A 25,194-nucleotide genomic window follows, 5' to 3' on the forward strand; every position below is an offset into this window, starting at 1 on the left:
TGGCATTGCTCCCGGTCCCCTAGCCCCTGAGGGAGGGTCTGTTCCATCCCAGAATGTGGTCGCATCAGCGGACCTTGTCCCCACCCTGTGATAGCCCAGGATGAACAGTGGAACCTCAGGCCCAGGGACCTGGGGGCGACACACATGTGCAGCCACCCCCCTGGTCTCTCGGGGCCCAGTGTGTCTGGGGCTGGCTGGTCTGGGTGGGCTTCCAGGATACAGAGGGGGAGGCTCTGGTGAAGGGGCCGGAATGCTGCTGGGTCCCTGGACAGTGGATACCTGGCAGGTGGGAACGAACAGGAGGGCTGGGGTCCCAGAGGCCTGAGGGCTGGCGAGGATGTGCCCCAGGGCTCCTGAGGGCCTTCAGGGGACGTGGTGCCCACGCAGCTGCGTCTCTGATGCCGTTTCCCCGGGAGCGTTCTGGCCGTCTTCTCCTTTGTCCTGGTGACATCTCTGACGTGCGGTGAGCGCCAGCCTGCAGGACGGAGGCCAGCGGCCTGGGCCTGATCCTCAGGGACCCAGGGAAGGCCTTTCAGCCCCTCACCTCGGCCCACCAGCTTGTCCTGGGGTCCTGGCCCTTCCTGCTGTCAGCACTGAGCCCCTCGTCCTGGGTAGACCCGCTGGCTGGGCCGCTCAGTTTCTGGGAAGTCTGGGTGTCTGCAGCCCCCACCTCCAGGCTTGTCACGAAGCCACATGAAACAGCAGGGCTGAGGCTGGAAGCTGGAGAGGCCCCGTCCCAGCCTGGTGCCCCCCCACCCCCATGCTGCCTTGCAGACGAGCCTCCTCTGGGAGGGGAGAGGGGTCCCACCTGCTGTGCTGTGGGTGCCGGGCCATGAAGTCGGTGTTGTGTCTGAGGTCTTTATTTTCCGTATCAGTAATCACCTTTTACGGCCGGCCCATAAGCCTTTGATCCTGGTGCCCAGGGCCCCCACCCCCACCCCTGCACCCTCTCCTCTCCTCTTTAACACAGTTCTCCTCCGAGCCACACAGGGCTTTGGGGAGATCTGGGTTTGTGGTCCAGATTCTCACGCTGGAACACGAGGACAATTATGTGCAGCTTTTATTCGGCCCTCAGGATTCTTACTGCATTATCCGTATTTCCTTTAATTTGTGGGATTTCTAGTAAATGGGCTTAAAAATAGGTCTGGGCGTGATGCCAGGCAGATGTGGGCAGCAGTCAGGCATCTCTGCGTTTCTCTCTAAAGGCAGAGCAGGGCAACCCTGGTGTCACTTTGGCCCGTGCCTCCTGAGGGTCCCTCAAGGTGGCCCTGCCCTTGCACCCCAGGAGCTGTCCCAACTCCTGGACAGAGGTCAGGCTGGCCCTGCCGTGTTTGGGAGGCCAGGCCCAGTGCTGGGTGTTGGGGTCAGTTTGAGAGGCTGGCAGCAGTGCCAGCTGGGCTGTGGGACTTGAGGAGGCCCGGCTGCGCGGAGGGCTGCTCACCTGCTCAGGTGCCAGGCTCGCTGGATGGTGCTTTGCCCCCAGAGGCCCCTGGTGTCGCAGCTGCTGCCCAGCCCACAGGGGCCCTGAGATCTGTGTGTCAGTGCCACCCTTGGGTGTCCCAGATGCCCCTCTAGACAAGAAGATGGAGATAGTCCCTGCCCAGAGGGTGACCCACATGTGGCCCGGGGAGCCCAGGAGCTGGGCACCTCTGTGGGATGGGTGGGTGGGTGTCCCAGGGGAGTGGGTGGGAGGTCCCTGAGGTGCTGCGGGCCTCTGTCCTGCCCTACACTTGTCTCTTACTTGAGGGCCAACATGGGTGTGGCTGGGATCCCGCTGCCCAGCTCCAGGCCAGGTAGCACTGCCAGCAGCAGCCACCTTGCCAGAGCATGGTGTGGGGGCCTGGTGTGCTGTGGCCCGACTCACTGTCATTGGATCCAACCCCCAGCGGCTGATTTAGTGTTTCTGTGTCGGTCTGATTTACATTAGGTTTTTAAGCATAATTAGAAATGCAGGGGAGCTTTGTGTCTTACCTCGACTATTTATGGCACGATATGCAGATGAGGGGAGCTATGAATATTAACGATGGGAGTGTGTGCGGAGGTGCTGTCTTCAATGAGTTGGGTGACCATGGCCTGGCACGCCCCACTGCCCTGGGGCCAGTTCCGCCAGGACCCCCAGCCCGTCCCCAGCTGCTCTGGGACTCCACAGGCACCCCCGAGGGGGAAAGTGAGGTGCTGCGTGGGTCAGAGGGTAGTCCAGCTCCCAGGCCACTGGCCTGCTCAGCCTGGGCCACCCTGCTCTCAGGACCCCCCTGGCCCCCCAGTGTGGGGCTGAGAGGAAGACCCTGCTCGGGCGATGAGGTTAGAGGAGGGCGCTGCCTGCACGCAGAGAGGAGCTGGCTTTTTAAGTTATTAAACTGTGCCCCAGGGAGACACTCTTCAAGCTTACGTTATTTAAATTACAAATACGGGTGAGAGATTGTCGGCTCTGTGCAAAACACTGCTTCATTCTTTGGGAACCTTCTGGAACCGTTTTGTGGCCAGTGCAGGGACTTGGTGGGTCTCAGGGCTTGAGGCGGGGTGGGGGCAGCAGGGTGGGGGTGGGCTCATGGCTGGGCCACCTGCCTGCTGCCGCCAGCCCTGCCCCTTCTCTGAGTGAGCACCACTCTTTCTTTAGGGTTACACCCTGTTTGTTTGGGCCCCTGACTCCCCTCCCACACTAAAGTCAAAATATTTGAGAGTGGAGGGTGGGAGGTGTGGCGAGTTGGTGGCAGGTGGTTGTGCCTGGTGGGTGGTGTCGTGTCAGAAGGAGCCACAAGCTGCGTGTTCCCAGACATGGGCCCAGCCTGGCCACACAGACCCCGAACTGGACCCTCATTGAGTCTCACTGCATCGGCCACGTGCTGTGGGACACCGGGCCCGCTCGCGGCCCCTTCTGATGGGGTGTCCACCCAGCCTGTGCCCAGTTCTGTGGTCCTGCGGCCGTAGGTCTGATGGAGCCTGGCTGTTGGTGGCCTGCTGGGTGCCCTGAGCCCTCGGGGGCAGGGCTGGGGTGCTGGGTGGTGACGCCCCTTGCTCTGCTGGTATCTCTCTGAGGACCAGCCCTGGCTCTGTGGCTCTCTCCTCCTTGGGATGGCATGAGGAGGACTGATAAGCACATTTCTGAATTTACAGATTCTGGCATGCTGCCCTTCTCTGTTTCGGAAAAAAAAGCTTCCAGGCAAACATTTGTTAGAGCAGTTAAAACCGGCTTTTACGCTTGATGCCGGCTCAGGCTGTGGTCTCCGGCCGAGGCTGCCCAGTGGCCGGGCTGGACCCAGCAAGCAGGCGTCTCACCTCTGTTTCTCAGCCTCAGACACAGTGAGCGGGATGGGGTCTTAGACGTGGGGCCCCAGCCAGGGACACGCTGAGCCTGAAGTTTCAGACCTGCGCCCACGGAACACCATAGCAGAAAACTCAGGGGCTTTGGTGGAATTCTCGTGTGTGGCAGCGTCCTGGGGCCCTGGGCAGGTAGGGGTTTAGTTGCCCCTGTGTCCAGTGGGGTCCGTCCTTGCTCTCTTGATGATCAAAGCCATCCCAGGACACTGGGTGTGGAAAGCAGGAAGCTAGGGAGGGTGGTGACGGGCTGCAGGTTCCAGCCCGTGGCCTCGGTGGAAGCTTGTCCTCTCAGTGCCTCAGTTTCCTTGTCTGCACCCACCCAGAGGGGCTGGGGTTTGGGATGCGAGCACACAGTAGGTTCGGTTGGTGACTGTTGGAGACCGTGGGGAGGGGCTCCAGGGACCCAAGCCCCTACTCTGGAGCCCTGCTTCTGCCTGCCCAGCCGTTTGCTAGGCAGCTGGCACTTCCATTAGCAGTGAAGCCCCGTGGCGGCCCAGCATTTGCTTTATGGTGTATTGAAAGTTTAATGCAAACCTGAAGCCTGAACCAGTTAGTGCCTCGCCCAGCCCCCAGGGGACCTGGCACGCCCAAGCTGGGCAGCCTCCATGCAGACGGGCACCTTGACCCCAGGGGCCACCTCTGGCCGCTGCCCCTTGCTCTGCTCCTCAGCAAAGCAAGGGCAGGAGCGAGTGGGTGACGGGAGGTGGCGAGCTTCTCCCACTGCGGGCCGTAACTGGAGCCTGTGCTGTCATTGAAAAGCAAGGCCATTGCTCTGCAGGCTGCTGTCCAGAGTGAGCCTCCGGCCCGCCCTCCCCTCATCTCTGCCTCGGCAAAGCAGCCCTGCTGCCGGCCGTGTCATTACTGCCCCGTTTGCTCACGTGTGTTCATGCTGACTCACAGAGTCACCTGCGAGCCTCCCTGCCACACACCGTCCTGGGGGATGTGGCTGCAGGTGCCTCACCCCAAACTCGGGAGCACCTGGGCTTTTGAGAGGTGTCCTTATTGCCAGGCTGGCTCCTGCTGACATGCAGGGCTTGGCCGCTGGGGATATGGGGCCGCCACGGGGATGGGCCCCGACTGGGGGCAGGGCAGGCGGGGCAGTGAGCCCGCTCCTTTTCCTCCTGCCAGAATGTTCCCTGCGCACCTGCCTCCCTCCTTCCCTGCTGTGGGTGTGTTTGATGGCTCTGCGCTTGCCGAGGTCCAGACCTCTTATTAGATTGGTAAAATTAAATCCTGCAAAATAATTTTACTTAATTCAATTTATCTCGCCTCCCTTTCCCTTGCTGGTAGTCGTCCTGCAGAAATTAGACTCCGCATTCCTGCGCCTTGCCATGCCCTTGCCACAGGAGGCTGTGGGCACGGGGAGCTGGGGAGCAGTGCATGGGTCCTGCCGGGCTTCTGTGGCACTCCGACCCCCGCCACAGCCATCGGCCTTCTCACGTGCCTGCGCCGGCATGCCTGCAGCTGCTGGGCCAGTACCCGCCCCTTTCTTGTGGGGATGTGTGCTGCCTGGGGGGTGGGGCCGGGCCTGAGAAGACCTCTGCTGGTAACCCATAACCCCTGGCTGTCCAGAGGGAGGGTCCACAGAGAAGAGACTCCTCCCCTCCCGCCGTCCACGTTTTTTTCTCATTCTGAGGGAAGTTGTAGAGTCTGTGAGGGATGCCTCCCCCAAAGCTGGCACAGTTTGGGGCGGGGGGGACGCTGGACTCTGGCTTTGTAGTGTCAGCAGGGGTTTTCCAAAGGGGGTTCCATTCTGAAGGGTGTTCTGAGGGAGAGCATTCCGTACTGCACTTGCTTTGAGGATGGCTGGAGTGACCCTAGTTAGGGACCTATGACATTCTGGCTTTTCCTGACCGTGCCTGGCGAGTCTTGCTTGGGCAGCAGGGGGTGGGGAAATGGAGGTAGAGAAGGGACAGGGTGGTCACGGTGGGCCTGGCCCCCTGGACATGGAAAGGCGGGTGGTGCCTCCCTTCCTCGGCAGATGGCCATCCGCGCTGCCCCCAGCACGCTCAGGCCCCGGCCCTCTCCTCTCTGGCCGCCACACAAGGGTCGGCCCTGGGCATGTAAACCAAGCCTTTATTTTATTCTTTTCTCCTAAAGTTCAGCTTTGTTCCTGCCCCAGCCGAGGCTTCTAAGAAAGCAACCTAAAACCAGCTCATGTTGGGCTCCCATGGGCCGGGCTGTGGGGCGCCAGCCTCGTCTGCACAGGTGGCATGAGGACACGGCGGCAACAGCACCAGTTGTCCTCGATCCCCGGGGACCCAGACAGCCTCGTCACCTTCCAGGGGAATAATGGTCCCTTCTCTGGGCGAGTGGTCTGGTCCCAGCCCTGGGTCACAGGCCCCTGAAATGCAAGTGCGGGCTGAGGCCTGGGGGTGGGGGGACTCATGAGATGCCCACCTAGACCATCACCCTCCCGCCCAGGTCACTGCAGGTAACAGTTGTCGGTGCAGCTTCCCTGGGAGAAGAGTGTGCTAGGCTCCAGTGCAGGGTTTTACTAATATTCTCTCCCTCAACCCTATGGTAACCACCCAAGGGTACCCCTGACCTTGATTGACAGATGAGCATCTCATGTGAGGTGTCATTTGTGTGAGGCCACAGGACGCACGGCTATGATGTGGCTGGGGCCCGGCCTGGCATGTGGGGGTGATGCCCAGTGGGCCCGAGGACCCACTGCTGGAAGGGACAGGCCCTGGGGGTTGGTGCTTTACCCTGCTCTCAGTTTAGGTCCCAGCTGCTGGCTTGCTCAGCCCTGGGCAGTCGGGACCCTCTGGGGACAGATGCACAGTGTACACCTTTGCTGGCCTTTGCCCACCTGGCCAGGCTGGGTTACCCCTCTCATGACACGAGAGCCCTGGTCTGGCTCAGAGGACTCCGTCTCGCTCTCTGGGAGGCTCCAGCGGTGGGTCTGTGTTGGCAGCAGCACAGCCCTCTCCTGCTGCTCTCCCCAGTCCTGTCCAGCAGTAGGTGGAACGCTCACTAGGCCTTGGGCTGCCCCGCCTGCCCCACCCTTGCTGAGCTCAGGGGTGCACCTGGCGGGCTTCCCTGAGGAGGTGGAAGCAGGGGCCTGACAGCGGAGGTGGCTCTGTACCAGGGAGGGCAGAGTGGGCATAGGGGAGGGGAGGGCTCCTGCAGGAGCAAAGGAGGGCTGTGTACTGAGGCCCCCACTCTCCCTCCCCATCACCGGTCCTGCCATCCCTTGGCCTCTGGGTGTCCTCCTGTTTCCCCATCAGCTCTGCCTGTGTCCCCATCTGGCCCTCTCTGTGGCTGGGTGGGCACGTGGGGCTGTGCCCCCACCCCCCACCCTAAGGCCCCAGCCCTTCATCTTGGGGCCACAGATCTTCTCCTAGGCCCCAGGAAAGGGGGGCCACCAGGATGACACAGCCAGTTTGGGGGGCCTGACACAGGGCTTCTGGCAGGAGCTTTCCAGGGCCAGGCTCCCTGGGTCTGGATAAAGTCGGGTTGGCCAGGCTACCTGGGGGCGCAAGGGGTGCAGACAGAGGCCTGCCTGGATGTGGCGGCCTCCTAAGGGCAGTGAGGACAAGTCACTGAGGGGTGTGACCGAGTGTGCTGGGCGCTAGGGCCCTTGCTCTGCTGCCCAGGCTGGCCCAGTGGCACCTCTGGACTTGTGCTGCTTCCATCTTATCCAGGCACAAACAAACAACGGCCCGAGGTTTGGGCTCGCTTGGCCACCCCGTGGGTGAGGGCCAAGCCAGGATCTGAAGCCTGGCTGGTGCCAAGATGGAGGCCGCAGCCTGTTGGGAGCCTGAGCAGGGGCCTGGAGCAGGAGGAGGTCCTGCCGAGCCCCCGTCTCCTCGCCCCCAGGTCCTTGGGCAGCCCTGTGGGAACCATTTCTGACCATGCCCCAATCACAGCCCTTGTGTCACCCAGCCAGCTGCCATCAGCCCGTGTAGGAGGCACAAGGCCACCTCTAGGAGCCTCTGCCGGCCCTGCTCCGGCAGTGCCCCTCACCGGGGTTCCTTCCTGCTCCCTGGTCAGCGGCTTTTTATCTGGTCCTGGAAGTGGAGCCCACGGTGTGCGATGGGGAGGTACTGGTGGCGCTTCCTGGTACCCCAGCCTACGCTCTGCTCCAGCTGCCACGGTTCATTCTTGGGTGATGGCAGTGATGCTGCCACCACAGGGGACCAGACCTTGGCCATCTCCCGTCTTGACCTTGTACCTTCTTGCCAGCTGCCTATTCTCTTCCTAGGGCCACAGTTGGTGGCAGGTGGGGAAACCGAGGCTGGGCAGGCCAGTGGTTTGCCCCAGGGCCCACGAAGTCCAGCACGTGGCGGCTGGAGCCTAACACAAGGCACCTACCCTGTAGAGCAGGACTGGCCGTGTGCACAGTACGCCCTCCCCCCAGGAAAGGCTCAGTGGAGGGCGAACACTGTGGACCTGCCGGCTCAGGCAGCCCAGCCGGCTCATTCCCTGGGTGGGGTGGTGCCTTCGCTGCCACCTCTGCTGGGGCAGGACCATCAGGGGCTGGGGCTGGGTCTTTGTGGGGGGACAGTTTGCGGCCACTGTGGTCCCGTTGTGCCACAAAGTTGCTCTTTTTCAAATGCGCTAACCTGGCCTGAGGTTGGGAGACAGGGTGACTACCCTGCTTGAGTGGGGTGGGAGTGTTGGGGCTAGACTAGCTGGGCCTGCTGCTCTGGGACCCCAAGAAGCGGGGAGGCGGGCACTGGGGCCCTGCGGGGCGCTGGGGCAAGGTGTTCAGGCCGTGGCCTCCTCATCCATGCAGGGACCTCTTCCTCCTGTCCCCTTGCTCTCCTGTTTCTGCCTCATTTTCTCGTCTCCCCCTTTTCCCTCCCTCCTGGGCTCCCGTCCGTCACCCAGCTTCTGTCCAGTCTGCCCCACCCCTGGCCCCCTCGCCAGGGGCTCTGCCAGCTCTGCAGACTGTTTGGAATAGTTTAAATGCTTTGACACCCGGGCTGTGCTGGATGGCAGGGCGGCAGTTTACTGGGCAATTCATATGCAAAACTGCACTATAAATTTCCAGGCTGTCTCAGTTGCCGTGGCACCACGAAGCATTTCTCCACGTACAGTACAGTATTTCTGCCATCTTTGTTTGCATTGCAGTGAGTCATCAAAAGTCTGTCTTGTACCAACACTCGGAGCCGTGCATTCCTCTGGCACCAACACTCCACTGTTTTTAAAGCCGGGGCTGGGAGCTGGCATTTACTTCGGCTCCCAAATCAAAGGCAGCTATTCATTCCCGGGAGCTGCCTGGATGTCCGTCTGCATCCGGCCTCTTCATTTAGATGCCGTGCGCTGCCCGGGAGAGCCGGGCTGGGTGCAGCTGAGCTGCGGCCGCCCAGCCCAGCGCGGAGACTCTCTGCCCCCCTCCCCCTCCCCCCTCCTCCCCTCGTCCTCCTCCTCTCCCGGCTCCTCGCGCCCTCCCCACCCCAAGGGCTCCCGCTCCGTTTGCTGCATTCCCGGAGCAGCTGGCGGCTGCGGGCTGCCGGCGTGCGGGCGAGCCTGCCCCTGCCAGGCTGAGCGGGCAGCGCCGGGGCCACCAGCGGAAGCGGCCAAAGGTAGGTCTCCCCCGCCGGCCGGTGCCACCCGGCGGGGCCGGCAACTTCTCCGCAGTGGGGGCACTGCGGGCCCTCCCCCGAGCGGCCGCCCACCTGCCCAACTCTGCCGCTGGGTCCCGGCGCTCCGCCCTCGCTCTGCCCTCCCTACGCTGGCCGGCCGGCGCCTCTGCGGCCGCTTGCACTTTCCTCCCGCGGGACAGAGCGGCCCTTTGTGCGGGCTCCGGCTGCGCGAGTTGAGCCGGCGTCTCCTCCGGCCCGTCGGTTCCGGCCCCCCTTCCCGGAATCTGGCTTGGGCTTCGCATCAACAGTGCTGGGGCCGGGTCCCCAGCCCTAGGGTGCCCTGGCCGGTCCCTCCCTCCAGTCTCCCCATGACCCCTGTAGTCACCTGGGCTGGGAACCAGCCAACGGGGATTGGCCTGTGTTGGAAGCTGGCGGGGTCGGGGGTGCTGTGCAAGTGGGGCTGCGACTGGCTCCCAGCTGGTCCCGCAGCGGGGTCCTTGACGGCAGCTTGGGGACCTGGGGAGCCAGCGCAGCTCAGAGCCGCTCTGGCCCTGGAGGTCTCCTGGCAGGACAGGAAGGGGAGCAGAGGTGGGGGGGGCCCTTCGGAGCCTGCGGACCTCCCCTAGCTTCAGCTCACTTCGCTGGGTGCCCCTACTCCTTGCCCCCCTGTGGCCCTCTGCACGCTGCTCTGAGAAAAAAGAGGAAAACCAACCAGAAGCCAAAAGCTTCAGGAAAGACCTCCCACCAGACGCCCTGTGGCACTCTGCGTGGAGGGTGGGGGGCTGCACAGCTGCTCTAGCGTCTGGCCCCTCCCAGGGGAGAGGTGGTGAGGGGCCCCTCTGCTGCTAACTTTTTCCTGGGAAAATAGTTGTGCAGAGCGGCCCCTTTCCTGGTTTCTTTCCCTGCTGCCGTGCAGGCCTCTGTTCTGTCTTCTGCTGAGAAGGGTGTCCCCCGCCCAAAGGCTCCGAGGGCTCTGTCTGTCTCCTGGGGTCTCTGGGGCAGCCCCCCTCCCCCGGGGGGAACGCGGCTCAGGGCTTGTAGTGTCCCGTGCAGCTCTGATTCTTCCCTCAGCCAGGGTCCCATGGGAGCGAGGTCATCCCAAGACCTCTGGATAGTTCTGGGTGGAGGGAGTCTGGGGGTGGCTCAGCAGAGGGGGGTCGAGCGCAGTTCCTTGGCCTTTCCTAGAGGTCAGTTCGGGGCTTGGCCCTTTGCAGGTCAGCGCTGGACATCCAGGAGGCTGACCACCGTTCCTCCTGCCTTCTCTCCCGCAGATGTGCCTGCTCAGGCCGCTGCCGTGCTGAGTGTGAGGCGAGCCCGTGAGCGCCTGGCCGCCATGTCACAGACGCTGCACATTGAGATCCCCAACTTTGGGAACACCGTGCTCGGCTGCCTCAACGAGCAGCGCCTGCTGGGGCTCTACTGCGATGTGTCCATCGTGGTCAAGGGCCAGGCCTTCAAGGCCCACCGCGCTGTCCTGGCCGCCAGCAGCCTCTACTTCCGCGACCTGTTCAGTGGCAACAGCAAGAGCGCCTTCGAGCTGCCGGGCACAGTGCCGCCCGCCTGCTTCCAGCAGATCCTGTCCTTCTGCTACACGGGCAGGCTGACCATGGCGGCCAGCGAGCAGCTCGTGGTCATGTACACGGCCGGCTTCCTGCAGATCCAGCACATTGTGGAGCGTGGCACAGACCTCATGTTCAAGGTGAGCTCGCCCCACTGCGACTCGCAGACCGCCATGATGGAGGACGCCAGCTCCGAGCCCCAGAGCCCCTGCAACCAGCTGCAGCCAGCCGCCCCCGCCCCCCCCTACGTCGTGTCCCCCTCCGTGCCCATCCCGCTGCTGACCCGCGTGAAGCACGAAGCCACGGAGCTGCCGCCGGCCACCGGCCCGGGCCTGGCCCCCAAGCGCCCACTGGAGTCGGGGCCCCGGGATGGCACAGCAGCGGCGGGCGCTGCAGTGGTGGCCGGCGCGGCCCCTCTCAAGCTGCCCCGGGTCTCCTACTACGGGGTGCCCAGCCTGGCCACCCTCATCCCCAGCATCCAGCAGGTGCCCTACTCCCAGGGGGAGCGGACCAGCCCGGGGGCCAGCAGCCTGCCCACCACCGACAGCCCCACCTCCTACCACAACGAGGAGGACGAGGAGGACGATGAGGCGTACGACACCATGGTGGAGGAGCAGTACGGCCACATGTACATCAAGGCCACCGGCAGCTACGCAGGTAACATGGCGGGGCCGGCCCGACCCCAGCCTGCGGTGCGCGCTCGCCAGCAGGCGTAGGGGGACCGCCAGGCCCGGTGTGGGCCCCGAGGCTAATCTGACCCCCACCCCGTGTCGCTCACACCCGGCTGGGAAAGTAGGCAGGTGGGGGCCCAGGACAGCTGGGGAGGCCACTGTGCTGGAGATGTGCAGGGGGTCGCCCCCAACCCAGGCTGGATGAACTAGCGGGAGCTGAGGCCTGAGGCGGAACCGTCCTAGCTCAGCCTAGCAGGGCCTCAGCTAAGGACTTTGAACTTGATCCTGGATGAGACAAGAAGCCACGGGAAAGTGTCTAGCTGAGCAAAACCCACTGGAAGCTACAGTGTAGTATGTGGGACTGGGCCCTGTCTCCCATTGGACAGATGGACACTGAGTGCCTCCGTGGCCCAGGGACCTGCCCGAGGGCTCACAGGGTTCTGTGTGACGCAGGCGCGTCACTTATCCTGCTCGAGGCCTCAGTGTTTATGTCTGTGAAGTGCCAGGCTCCACGGGCGCCCCAGCAGGCCCTCAGCCCTTTCTCCACCCGCATGGTCTTGCCTCTCAGTGAGGCCAGAGATTTTCCTGTACCCTTCGCATTTGCTGCCACCTCCCTGGGCCCAGCACCAAGGGACAGACCAGCAAGTGCCTGCTGCTCTGAATGAGCTCCCCCCCGAGGTTAAGGGGGGCTCCCCCATTTGGGATCTACAAACCCGAGATGCCCTCATTTGAGATGCCTGGCACTGCAGACTGCGTCACAGTCCCAAAAGACAGTTCAGGAATTGTTGGGCAGAGGGTCCCGTACTTGGGGCCCCAGATCGGGTGTCCCCCTGCCTTCTGTGTTCCCCGAAAACTGGCTGTGCGCCTGGGCCTGCTGCCTGCACTGATTTGCATGCAGGGCCTGTGTCCAGTGGACTGGATCCGGACACATGGTGCCAGCGGGAAGTGACGTCCCAGAGCTGAGGCCCCGAGGAGCAGTGTGGGGACTCTTTCTCCCCTTTGCCCCCCCCCCATGTCCTCATGCCCAGATGGGGCAGACACTGTCACCCCTCCTGTGCCTCCCTCATCTGTGCTGAGGAGCAGGGCCAGGGGGATCAGGCCTGGTGACACCTGGGTCCCCAGGACGGCCTCAGCCTCTGAATCCAACCTGTACCCCTCTCAGAGCTGCAGGGAAGGCACTGCCCTGGCCCCCCCTCCCCCAGCCCAGGGGCTCTGGGGATGGTTTTTCCCCTAAAGCCATTACTTTAAATGCGAGTTGTCACATTTGCATGAATTCCATAGGGTACTGGCAGGTAGACCTCCTCTATTGAACTTGGTTTTTCCTTTCAGTGGCAGAGGAAAGGCTTTGCTGTTCCCAGTACCAAGAAACCTGAGAGCAATGGCTGGGCCTTCTAAGGGTCCACTGGGCTCAGCCTTGTGGGGTCCCCTGGCAACCTGCCCATGTACTGACAGCCACCTGGGAGGAGGGGAGAGGGCCACCTGGAGCCCCAGAGTGGACAGCTCCCAAGGGCGCCCCTTCCCCAGGAGTGCAGGTCGCGTGGACCTAGGGCAGACCCTGCAGCCTCTGAGGGATCCCCCCTCATGCTACCCCCTGGAAGGGGCTCTGTGGAGGGGTCAGGGCAGAATCTGTCAAGGGCCCAGGGATGGGGGCTGCCCACTGGTGGCCCATGGTGGTGCGTGTCTCCCGAGGGTCCTCCCTGCACAGAGTCTACTCCAGCCAGTGTGGCCTTGGGCCACGGTGTGTTTGGGACACCGAGAGATGGCTAGGGTGTCGGGATTGCTGGGAGCGGGTGCAGTGGCGCGTCTCAGTACACCTGCCTCTCTGGCTAGACGAGCCTCGAGCCCTCTTCTCACCTGGACAGTTGTGGCCCAGTGTGTCCTGGGGTTTCCCGAGGAACAATAGGACAGTGGCCATGGAAGGGCGAGGGTAGGGGTTGGGAGGCCGAGCTATGCCACTGCCTTGACTGCCTGGGCCTTCTCGCCAGCGCCCCACCCCCAGTACTCAGACTGGTGCGGTGTCCCTCTGCGGCCAGGGAGCAGGCTCACGCATGCCGTGGGGGACAAGAGGGAGTCCCTCGGCCATCAGAGTCCCTTGCCTCTACCTCCCGTGGGTGTTGGAGTTAGGACTGGGGGTGGGAAGCTGAGAGGCCAGAAGGGGAGTGGGTGGGGGGACGTGGGCCAGGTGTGGGGCGGGCCCTGTCTCCACCTGGCCAGGGATGCTAGTCTGGGTTTTCTCCTTGGTGAGCCCATAAGTGGGGCAGGGAGTGGGGGGTGTGACTTCTTGGTTAAAATCTAGGTTATTGGCAGTGACGTCGCTGGCATCATTGGGCGACGGGCATGCTGGGAAGAGGGTTGTGGGGGAGGGGCTGTGGGGGCGAGCGAGCAGAGAGGGGCCTGTCCCCAAGGGCTGGCTGCCTCTCGGGTGCTGGCCGCCACACCGTAGGCTCCCTCCTGGCCAGGTCAGGGCACATCCTCGCATGCCCTCAGGTAGCCGTGCAGCCTGCTGACCCCAGCCTGGGCCCCAGTGAGGGTGGGGCAGGGCCCTCTTTGGGCTGGTGGAACCTGGAACGTTCTCAGGTGCACCCTGTGACATGAGGACACTTGGGAGTCACTTCTCCTTTCTGGCCTCCGTTTCCCCATCTGCCAAGGGTGGGGTTGGCCTGAGTGACCTGCAGGACTCTCTGACCAGCACCCCATGTGCAGGACCCTTCTGCGCCCTCACCCTCGCGGAGAACTGTCGGCAGCTGCCACATGGCCAGCCTCTTGCTTTGGAAATCAAGGAATTAAATTTCACAGATAAAGCTCGCTGAGCCCCCGGCAGCCCCTGCCACGTTTTCCACCTGTTTCTGTCCCACGCATCTCCTCCATTCCTCCGAGTCCCACATCTTCGTCCGTCGATGGAGACACCATGGTGATGTGACCAGGCCCCCAGGGAAAGACAGTGGGTGCTCCTACTTTGTTGCTGTCAGGACAGATGCCACTGGGAAGGCCTTGACTGCGGGGCCAGGTCACACTCCCTGCCCCGCCTCACAGTGGGGTCCCCTCTACCCCCTACGGGGTGCGGGCTTGGCTGGTCCCCCTCTGGGGCTTAGGACAGCTCCTGCTCCAGTTCCAAGGGGCACAAGAGGTGGTAGGTGCCTTCAGGTCAAGGCCGAGGCGCTGGGGGGGTCAGTATTGGCTACGCGGTGGGCGGACACAGAGGTGATAAGGGGCCTGCCTCTGTGGTCCCTGTGCTCCTTGGGCACGTCTGTGCCCACAGGCTGAGAGCAGTGGTGGCTGAGATGGGTGTGGCCCCTGCCCTCACACTGGGAGAGACAGACAGCAAACAGGACCCTGGACAAGTGTTTAATCATGGCAGGGTGGCTGATGTCACCCCAGCTGAGGGTGGCAGCCAGGCAGGCTCTCCCTGGTTCTGTGTGTGGAAGGGCCCCTCCCGTGTCTGACCGCCCTCCGAGCCCTGCGCCCTGGGCCAGTGTTCCTATAGTGCCTCCACTACCGGTCAGCTCCTCCTGGCTTGGGTAGATGTTTGCTCATCTGGCAGGTGTCACTCCCGGTGGATGTCTGAGACAAAGGCCTGCAGCCTTGTGTTTACAGCCAGCCACGAGCTGCCACGTTGACCCTTTCAGAGGGGACCCCCGGGATGCTGTACTGCTGCTCCAGGATGCGCCTGGTGGCCCTGTGTGGTCTTGCTCCTCCTTCCACTTGGGGGATGGCCAGCTTCCGGGTCAGCCCACTGTCCCCTGTGAGCCACTCTGCAGGCGGAGGACTCGGGCAACCGTCCCTGAGCTGCAGGTCCAGCTCCGTGAGACAGGCCTATGAGCTGTGGTGATACTGGGACCTCTGGAAGTTTGAGCCTCGGCCCAGCTGTCCCAGCACTGGGACACAGGACAGACACTGGGAGTGGGTCCTGGCACATGGCAGCACATCTGTCCCCGGGCGGGCTCTGTGCTCCCATGTGCTCTGGGAGGAGAAGGGCAGGCCCTTTCCAGTACCACCTACGAGGGCAGTGCTGCTGCTGTCCTTTCCTATAGCTGGGGCCAAGGTTCAGAGGGGACCTCCAGCAGGGCTCCACATAGAAGGGAGAAGAAGGCTGCTTTGTTCTGCAAATCCCAGTCCCCACTGCCCCACACTGACTCCTGGCCTGGGCCTGGCGTGTCCACACTGTTGCAGCCCCGCCCAACCCCTGGAGAGGCCTCGGGAGCTGGGCCTGTTTGTCCCTGGCTTGGCTAGGATGGGACCCAAATGGAGGGAGGGGGTGTTCCCTCCCTGCTATGGCTTACCCTGCGGCTCCTGTGGGCTAAGGAGTCCCAGCGTGCCTATCCCACCAAGCACCCAGGGGGCTGGCCCCTGAGAACCTCCAGGGCTGGGCTCCTGGCTCCCTGGCTCCCTGGTGCTCGGCTTCTGCTAGTGCAGCACAGGGCCCGGGCTTAGTTTCTGTGCCTGTCACGATAGCCCTCAAACCCGTGAGCGCCCTGAGAGCGCTTCTGAACCCAGTTTCATTGAGGTAGAGCCTGTGTATCATAATGGAAGGGGTGCAAGATGCACCCATTTGAGCCTGGGCTGAGGCACCACCAGCAGTGGGATGGAGAACAGCCCGTCACCCCAGCGGCTCTCACGCCCTGACCCATCCCCCTTCCCCACCCAGACAGCCTGGATCTGCTTTCTGTCACACTGGACCCTTTGGCTGTTCTAGAATGTCCCATAAGCAGAGTCTGGCTTCTTTCATCAGCAGAATGCATCTGAGACTCTGTGCCTTGTGGATCAGGCCTGCCTTTTTTCTCCCTCTTTTGTTTATGAAAGGGTTTATATGCAGAAAAATGTACCAATTTCAAGTGTGCAGGTGATAACTTCGGTAACTGTAATCAAAATCAGTCAGTCAAGACACAGAACACTTGACTCCCCTAAAAGGTTTCCCGGGTCCAGCCCACCCCACCCTACCCCGAAAGCCACCCACCTGCTCTGCCACTGCAGGTTTGCAGGTTTGTAGAATCTCTGTAAATGGGATCATACAGAACAGTCTTTTCGGTTTTCCTTTTTTCTTGAGATTCATCCGTGTAGTTCTGAGTGTTGGTCCTTGCCCTTGACGGATTGCTCAGACTTCCCCCGTGCTGTGGGCATGCCACCAGTGTGGGGCCGTTGTCACCTTCCCCCCTGTGCCCCACAGCATGGGCTGCTGTGAACATCCGTGTGCAGGGGCACTGCTGGGTCACACCAGAGGTGCGTGTTTCCCTCCCAGCTGCCCACCAGGTCCCTAGTTTTCTTTCTTTTTAATCACAAATGAAGCTTGAATTTCATCAAATGTTTTTCGTTCATCTATCAAAAGGATTATGTGGGTTTTATCCTTAATTTTACTAAGGTGGTGTATTGCATCAGTTAATTTTTAGTTGGACCATCCTTGCATTCCTGGGCTAAACCCCACGTGGTTGTGATGTATTGTAGTATTTTTGTGGTTTGTTTTTTTTTGTATCGCTGGATTCATTTCATTAATATTTTCTTAAGGGATTTTGCATCTGTGTTCATGAAGGCTGATTATCTGTAGTTTCCTCATCCTGGCATTGTCTGGTTTTGGCATTAGGGCATTGCTCACCTTGAGTTCCCTTTCCTTTATTTTCAGAAAGACTTTGTGTCATTTTTGTTGTTGTTTTGTTTTAAGATTTTATTGGGGAAGGGGAACAGGACTTTATTGGGGAACAGTGTGTACTTCCAAGTGAAGTTGTTGTTCTTTCAATCTTAGTTGTGGAGGGTGCCGTTCAGCTTCAAGTTGTTGTCCTTTCAGTCTTAGTTGTGGAGGGTGCAGCTCAGCTCCAGGTCCAGTTGCCGTTGCTAGTTGCAGGGGGCGCAGCCCACCATCCCTTGTGGTTAAGAGGATGCGCTCCAACCAACTGAGCCATCTGGGAGCTCAGCGGCAGCTCAGCTCAAGGTGCCGTATTCAATTTTAGTTGCAGGGGGCGCTGCCCACCATCCCTTGCAGGACTCGAGGAATTGAACTGGCAACCTTGTGGTTGAGAGCCCACTGGTCCATGTGGGAATCGAACCGGCAGCCTTCGGAATTAGGAGCATGGAGCTCTAACCGCCTGAGCCACCGGGCCGGCCCCAACTTTGTGCCATTTTGATGTTCCTTCTTTCTTAAGTGTTTGATAGAATTCATATTCACAGCGAAGCCACTGGGGCCGGCAATTCTGTTATTAATTGTGGGAAGATTTTTAATGACAAATTCTATTACTTTAGATATAGAACTATTCAGATTTCTCTTTCATCTTGCTGCAGCCCTGGTAATTTGTGTCTTTCATGGAATTTATCCATTTCTGGTCAACTTTGATATTAATATAGCCATTCCAGTTTCCTTGTATTTAGCATTTTCATCTTTTTACTTTAACTCACTGAGTCTTAAAGTGTATTTTTCGTAGATGCATGTGGTGGAGATTTGCATTTTTATCCAGTCTGACAATCTGTCTTTTATTTGGTGTCTTGAGACCATTTACGTTCGACATAATTTTCAATGGAATTAGGTTCAAGTCTGTCATCTCGCCGTTGGCTTTTTATTTGCCCTTTCTTCCCTCTTTTCTGGCACTTTTGTTGAGTGACTTTTTTCTATATTCCTTCTGAGCCCCACAGTTGACTTCATGATCACACCTCCTTCGTGCATCAGCTGCGTGGCGTTTACACTTGCATCACTGGCTTATCCCGAGGTCCTTTCTCAATCCGATCACACCCTCATGTGTGACTTAAGACTGTTTGAACATGTGTCTCCTTTCCCCCTTCTGGTCCTTGGTGCCACTGTTGTCATGTGTTCTACTTCTTCATGTGCTATGAGCCTCATAATACGCGTATGTCCTTATTTTTACTTGAAACAGGTAGTTACCCTCTTTCATGCATTGATTTGCCATCGTATATCTGCTCTGCTCTAAGGCCTCTTTCAATCTTTGCCCCCTTTTTAGTGGGTTGTGTGAGGCTTGAGAGGATTGAGTATTGTTGAGTTTCCTGCATTCTTTATGTATTCTAGATCAAAATCCTAGGTTGGATATGTGATTCATAAACATTGTCTCCCAGACTGGAGTTACCTTTTTATTCTCTTAGTAGTGCCTCTTACAGACATTTTAAAAATTTCTATAAAGTTAAATGATTCTTCTTCTAGATGCGTTGGTGTTGTATTTGGCTGTTTACCTAAGAAGATTAGGTGGTGAACACATAATGCAATATACAGAGGGTGCCAAAAAAATGTATGCACATTTTAAGAAAGGAACAAGCTATTAAATTGTAATACTCAATATATACCAATAACAAAAGATGAATACAAGTCATGTTTGACTTCTGCAATTACAAGAGTTGCTCAAAGTGGTTACCATCAGCGTCCAGACACTTCTGATGATGGTGAACTACTGCTTGAGCAACGTTGACCAAAGTGTCCACTTGTACACATTTTTTTGGCACCCCCGGTATAGATGATTATAGAATTATACATTTGAAACCTGTATAGTTTTGTTGACCATCGTTACCCCAATAGATTTTAATAATAAAAAAAATTTACAGGATATTTTCCTATTTTTTCTTCCATGTGTTTTATGGCTTAGGTTACATTAATTCTACAACTCATTTTGAGTTAATTTTTGTGTAGGGTGTAAGGTATGGGTCAAGGTTCCATTTTTTTATTTTAATGTGGGTGTCCAGGATGTCCAATTTGCATTTAAAAACATTTAAAATATGAAAAGAAACCTTTTTTATTTACCCACATATTTACCTTGTTCCTCATATTTTGTACAGGTTGGAGTTTCCATCTGGTGTCACTTTCTTCCTGCTCGAAGAATTTCCTTTCATGTTTCTTACAGTCTTAGTGATGGACTAGTAATGAATTCTGAAAAGTTATAAGAAGGTCTTTATATCACCATTAAAAAAAATCTGCCTTATCAAAGTATAATTTATGTTCAGTGAAATTAATCAGTTTTTATTGTACAGTCGTCACCTACATTTTTGAAAGGTATTTTTGCTGGATATAGAATTCTAGGTTGGCAGTTATTCTTCTCTTTCGGTTGAGGTCATTCTCTTGTCTTCTGGGTTGCATTTTTTTTTCTCATAGGAAACTAGTCATTTCTTTGTTTCTCTGGATGTATTGTGTCTTTCTATTCAGGCTGTTTTTACCTCTGGTTACGATGTGATTGTGTAGTTTTCTTTGTGTTTGTTCTGCTTCGGATTTGCTGAGCTTTTTGGACATGTGTTTACACCCTTATTTCTTCAGATATCTTTGTGCCCCTCCCCATGGAACTCCAGTGAAACGTGTTTTTGTCCCTGAGGTCACTGAGGCTCTGTTTACTTACTGTTTAGCCTTTTTCCTGTCCAGGCTTTAGGTTGGATAGTTCATCTTGCTCTTTCCTCATGATGACTGATCTTTTCTGCAGTTCCATTTTGTTCTCATTTATACTTGTCATTTCTCCCCTCACTGAGTTCCCACTTTTGCATTTTTTTTTTTAAGTTCTGGTCATGTTTTATAGCTGGTGGAAAGCCTTTGCCTGCTAATGCCCTTCTCTTTGTCATCTCTTCTGACTGGTTTTTCTCCTCCTTACCACTGCCCTTTTGTGGGTCTTCATGTGTACTAATTTCTTAATAGATGTGGGACATTATGAATATTACATTGATGAGCGCCTGCAGGCTGGTGCCGGGTCTCACAGTGATATTACTTTGAATTTCCATAATGAGTGGCAACATCAAGAACCTTCTCGTAGTTGTAACCGTTTCGATAGCTCGTTTGAGAAGTGCCTGTGTTAGTCTTTTGTCCCACTTTGCATAGAGTGAGTTGTCTGTCTTTTTCTTACAACTTTTCATGCTCTACGAACTCTAGATAGGCCTCTTGTCAGATTCTTGTGTCGTAAGTATCTGCAAAATGCCATTTCATTCTCTTAATGTAATTTTGATGTAGTGAACTTTATTAATGTTTTCTCTTTATCAATAGCAGTTTTCACATTTTGTTGAAAGAGTCTTTTTTTTGGTCTGAAGAGCATTGTGACATTCCTCTGTGTACTTTTTTTTAAAAGTTTGATTTACAGTCATTTTAGATTTACAGAAATGTTTAAAGATAAGTACAAAGAACTTCTGTATACTCTTCAGTCACTCACTGGTAAGAATTTGCCGCATTTGTTTTCTCATTCTTTTTCTCTTTCTTTTTTTTTGAACCATTTGAGAACAAGTTGCAGAGCTTATGCCCCTTTACCCCAAAATACTGAGCATTTCTTGTAAACAAGGACATTCTCTTGCATAAACATAATACAGTGTTCAAAACTCAGGACATTCAATTTCAACTCAGGGCCGTTATGTCATCTACAGTCCATGTTTAAATTTCTCCAGTTGTCTCATGATTGTCCTTTATAGCTGCTGGTTTAGGTCCAGTATTGAATTCAGAATCACACATTGCATTTTGTGGTTATTCTCTTTGGTCCTTTTATTCTAGAATAGTTTCCCAACCTCCATCCTGCAGGACACTTTCCTTTCTGAAGAGTACGGTTCAGTTATTTTGTAGAAAGTCCCTGTGTTTCGGTCTGTCAGGTTTTGTCTCATGATGGGCTGCAGGTTGTGCGTTTCAGCTGGAATTCTACGGAAGCCATGCTGCGTCCTTCTGAGTGTGTCGTAGCAGGAGGCACACGATACCAGTTTGGCTTGATGTTGGTGATGTTACCCTTGATCATTCGGTTAAGGTAACCACTGCCAGGTAAAGTTACTGTTTTCCCTTTGTGAGAAGAGACTGTGCATCGTCAGCCTTTCACCCATCAGTTAGTATTTATTGATGATTCTTTCTACGTTTATCAGTTGGCAGTCTTTTGTGGGAAAGAGCTTCCCCATGTCCCCTACTTTTTAATTTTATTCCACCGTTTATTGCTATTGTTTATTTAGTGTTAGTATAGAGGATTTTATTCTAAAGCATGTTTCTTATTGTCTTGTTCAGCAAAATCATCCAGGCTCATTTCATACTTCCTGTTCCCCAGCCCTGGAATGAGCTGTTTTCCCTTCTAGTGGGAGTGGTGCTTAGAAGCCAAGATCTCGGTGCGAGGCTTACTTATTGCAACTGGTGTGTCATTGTTCTTATTCCCTTTTAACAGTCAGAGCTGGGGATTTATATATTTCAATATCATGGGTTCACACTGATATCTAGAGTCTAATGCAGCACCGCTGGTGCTTCCTTCTCTTCCTTATGTCTGTTTTTCTCCTCTGTCAGTCAAGATTCTGACTTTCCTGTTTTCTTATGAAAGGCTTGTATTTCTTAGTACATGTGGAATTGATTTTTTTAATGTGGTGTGACATGGGGCTCAAGATTTACTTTTTCCCATTAACTTTCCAGTTGATCTACCACTTTTTATTGCGAGGACCACCGTTTTCACACTGCACTGTGACGTCCCCTCTGTTGTCGACCAGATGTCTATAAAATGTGTGAATTCTGGCTGAGCTCTGCTCGGTTCCATTGGTCTCTTTGCTACCGTGGCAAATGCACATCCTCTTAATTTCTCTGTGGTGTCAGTCTTTCAGGTTTTCATTCCTTACCGTTGCCTTGCCTGGGCTATTGTTTGCGTTTTTATATGCCTTTCAGGATCAATTTGTCAAATTCCACACAAGTTGCTGCTAGTTTTTGGTTGGGATTTCATTGACTTTGTAGATGAGTCTGGGATGAACTGATATCTTTATAATAGTGGGTGTATCCCTCCATTTATTTACATCTTTTTCAGTTTTCCTTGGGAATATTTCGTAGTTAATTCTCTGCCCATCTTTTGTTAGATTTATTCCTAGAAATTCAATTTTTGTTTTAATCTACGTGGTATTTAAATTTTTTTCATTGTTTGTTGCTATATAGAAACAATTTGGATCATTTAAAAAATCTGGCCACCTAGATAAAATAACTTACTCTTCTAGTTTACCTACAGATTCTTTTGGATTTTCTCTGCACACAATCATGTCATCTGGTAACAACGGCATTTTTATTTCTTTATTTCTATTCTTAACCTTTTTATTTCCTTTCTTGCCTGACTGGACTGGCCAGAACTCCCAGCCACCCTTGTCACATTTCCAGACTCAGGAAAAGCTTCCACTATTTCATCTTTAAGGAGGATATTTGATATAGGATCTTTTTTGTGATACACTTTATCAGATTAAGGAAATTCTTTCCTTTTCCTAGGTTAAGGGTTATCCCCCCTCCATACATACATAAGTGTTGCATTTTAGCAAAAGCTTTTTTGCTAAATATTGAAACGTTCATATCGTTTTCCTCTTCTACTCGAAATGTTCTAAATTACATTGATTGCTTTTGGAATATTAAACAAACAAACAGACAAAAAAACCTTGCCTTCTTGGCATTGGTTTGCCCTAATTGTGATGGAGTGTTTTCTTTACATCTCTGGAGTCAACTTCCTACTTTTTTAGGGTTTTGAGGGTTTTTTTGCCCTTTTGGGGGTGACTGTCCTGAGGTGAGAAGCCCTCCTTGGTGTCCATCTCCTGGAAGGGGCCTCGGGCAGCGAAGGCAGGCGGATGCCAGGTATCCAGCAGTAGCCACATGGAGAGGACCCACCCCCTCTGGCCAGACCCTGAGCACCGAGGATAGAAGACTCTGCAGAGGGTACCCTCCCCTCCATGTGTCCCGAGCTGCAGCCTTAACACGAGGAAACTTGTGAAACGCTCCCCCACAGACAGCACGTGCAGTGTGGACGCTGGTGTAGATACCCCAGACCCACGTCAGAAGAGGCGAGCTTTCAAGCCGGGGCCCGGGGACAACAGTAAAAGCCACGTGTGTTCGATCAGTGCAGTGAGTGGTCACCAGCCACGCGGCACAAGCCATTCCTTTCCTTATTTGCTAATAATTTCCTGAGGATTTTTGCTGCATGTCGACGAGAGAGCGTGCCCTCTAATTTTCCTTTAAGGGAACATTTCATGGTTTGCTATCAAGGCTATCTGTCTTCATAAACTGATTGGAGACTGATTTCCCTCTTTTTCTTTCAATGATTTGGAAGGGTTTGTATCAGATCGTGCTATTTCTTTCTTAAACATTTGAAATAAGTCACAGTGAAGCCAGTTCAGCCTGCGTCCTTTGCGGGAAGGACAGGTTCAGTGGTCTCTTCGTTCTCGTGTCAGTTTTGGTAAGCTGTGTTTCTCCAGGAGCTTGTTGGCTTCGTCTAACTTTCAGATTTATTGGCATGCATTTGTTCTTAATATCCTCATAAGATCTTTTTTCAAATGTATTTTTCAATTACAGTTGACATACAATATTATATTAATTTCAGGCGTGCAACATCGTGACTTGACGTTTAAATACCTTCCCCGTAAGATCCTTGGAATGCCTGTGGCAGGGAGGGGGACATTGTGACATGGGCAGAACTGTCCCCGGGCCTGTTTTAGTCTGGCCCACACACTGAGGACACTGTTTACATTTTTGAAGAGGAAGGCTATGCAACAGAAGCCAGATATGGCCCAGGCAGCCTCAGAGCCTTGCTCTCTGGCCTTCACAGAAGGGCTGAACCTGACCTTGGACTCTGCCGTGTCGTGCTCTCCGTGTTGTTAATTGTGCCCTTTCTCCTTTTGTCTTCATTCAGACTTGCTAGAGATTTTCCATCGTACTAGCCTTTTCAAAGAACCAGCTTGTGGATTTTTTCTCTACTATATATACTTATATGTGTCTTGATTTCACTTCTCCTTTGAACTTAAATGGCTCTTTCCTAGTTTTTGAGGTATTAATACTTTAGATCATTGATTTCTGAGCCTTTTAACGTATATGCACGTAGGGCTGTCCATTTCCTGGTCGGCACTGCTGAAATTCTGCCCCGCAAATTATGAAATGTCATATTTTCATCATCATTGAGTTAAAAGTGTTTTCTAATGCACTGGCGATTTTTTTTTTTTTTTGACCCTTGGGTTATGTAATGGTGTGTTGTTTCGTTTCCAAACACGTTTTGGATTTTCTGGTTACCTTTTTATAATTTCTAAATGAAATTCCTTGCGGTCGTAGAACAGACTCAGACCACTTCATTGCTCTGAAGTTTGTTGCGACTTACACACTCTGCGTTGTTGAGCCTAATAAACGTCACCGCTAAGGCGCGTCTTGCGTACCCTTTCATACCTGCTTTTACTCCTCAGGTTGGCGGAACAGATGGGGTGCTGAAGCCTCCGACTGTGGGGGCAGCTTTATTTGCCCTTCCTCCTTCAGTTCTGCCAGTCGTTGTGAGGGTTTGACTTGGGTGTGTGTTCACTGCAGGCTTGTCTCGTCTTCCTGTTGCGTGGGTCCTCTGATCACTGTGGCATAGCCCTCGGTGATACCAGGCGTGTGTCTTGCCGTAAAGTCTGTGTGTTCTCTCCTTGGCGTGGCTACCCCACGCCCTCGGCACCGAGTGACATACCTTTTCCCATCTCTTCCTTTCAAGTGTTCCTTGTCCTTTTGTTTAAGGCTGTCTCTTGGGTTTTGTTTTTTAATCCAGTCTCCACAAACTTTAATTTTTAATTGTAGTATTTAGTCCAGTTACATTGCATTGGTGACATTTTTGAGTTTCGTCTCCCATCTCACTGATCGTTTCCCACGTGTCCCCCTGATCTTCTGTCATTTCTCCACTCCTCCCCTTCTTTCTGGTTAACGAAGTGTTTTATCCGGGTTTCGTTCCCCCTTTCTGAGGCTATTACAAGTTTGCAAGGCCTGGAGATTGCAGCACTCATCCTGACTCACATTTTCCTTACAGGAGAGGCCTTCTGTCACTTTGGGCCCCCGCCCCTCCTGTCACGCTGTCTGTGCGTTTTCAGCTCCACCAACCCTTTTGTTGTGTTGCCGTTTTAAATAGTGGTTTTATATTTATCATTTCTCTCCTCACTCCTCCCTGCGTCTCCCTCTTATCGGGTCCCTGTCTTCACGTGCTTCATGCCAGTGGATTTGGGGGCCTCTCAGTCACGGCAGCACCACACCGCACCCTCTGGTCTCCTGGGACTCCTGTTATATGTGTGTTGTGCTCTCTTCCTGGCCCACATGTCTCAGTGATTTTACTGTTTTCTGACCTGCCTTTTTTTCTGTTTGTTTGTTTTTTTCTGCTTCCACCTGGATATTTTGTATTGTGTTATTTTCCAGCTCAGACATCTTGTCTGCTCTGTTTAATTGTCTTT

The 25,194-nt window shown here is 55.1% G+C and overlaps 1 protein-coding gene across 2 annotated transcripts in view; it reads left to right on the forward strand.

Moving 5' to 3' along the window:
- Window positions 1-25,194, forward strand: part of NACC2 (NACC family member 2) — a 64,458-nt gene that overhangs the window by 23,003 nt on the left and 16,261 nt on the right. The window contains exons 1-2 of one of the 2 annotated variants that reach the window (XM_019756755.2): window positions 8,420-8,855; window positions 10,127-11,071. In XM_019756755.2, coding sequence (XP_019612314.2) covers window positions 8,552-8,855; window positions 10,127-11,071 — 1,249 coding nt within the window. In that variant the 5' untranslated portion in view covers window positions 8,420-8,551. Of the gene's footprint in view, window positions 1-8,419; window positions 8,856-10,126; window positions 11,072-25,194 lie in introns of those variants that run through there. The other variant, XM_074331369.1, reaches the window with a different exon arrangement.

Source organism: Rhinolophus sinicus, linkage group LG04 (genome assembly GCF_036562045.2).
Source record: "Rhinolophus sinicus isolate RSC01 linkage group LG04, ASM3656204v1, whole genome shotgun sequence".
Taxonomy (NCBI): domain Eukaryota; kingdom Metazoa; phylum Chordata; class Mammalia; order Chiroptera; family Rhinolophidae; genus Rhinolophus; species Rhinolophus sinicus.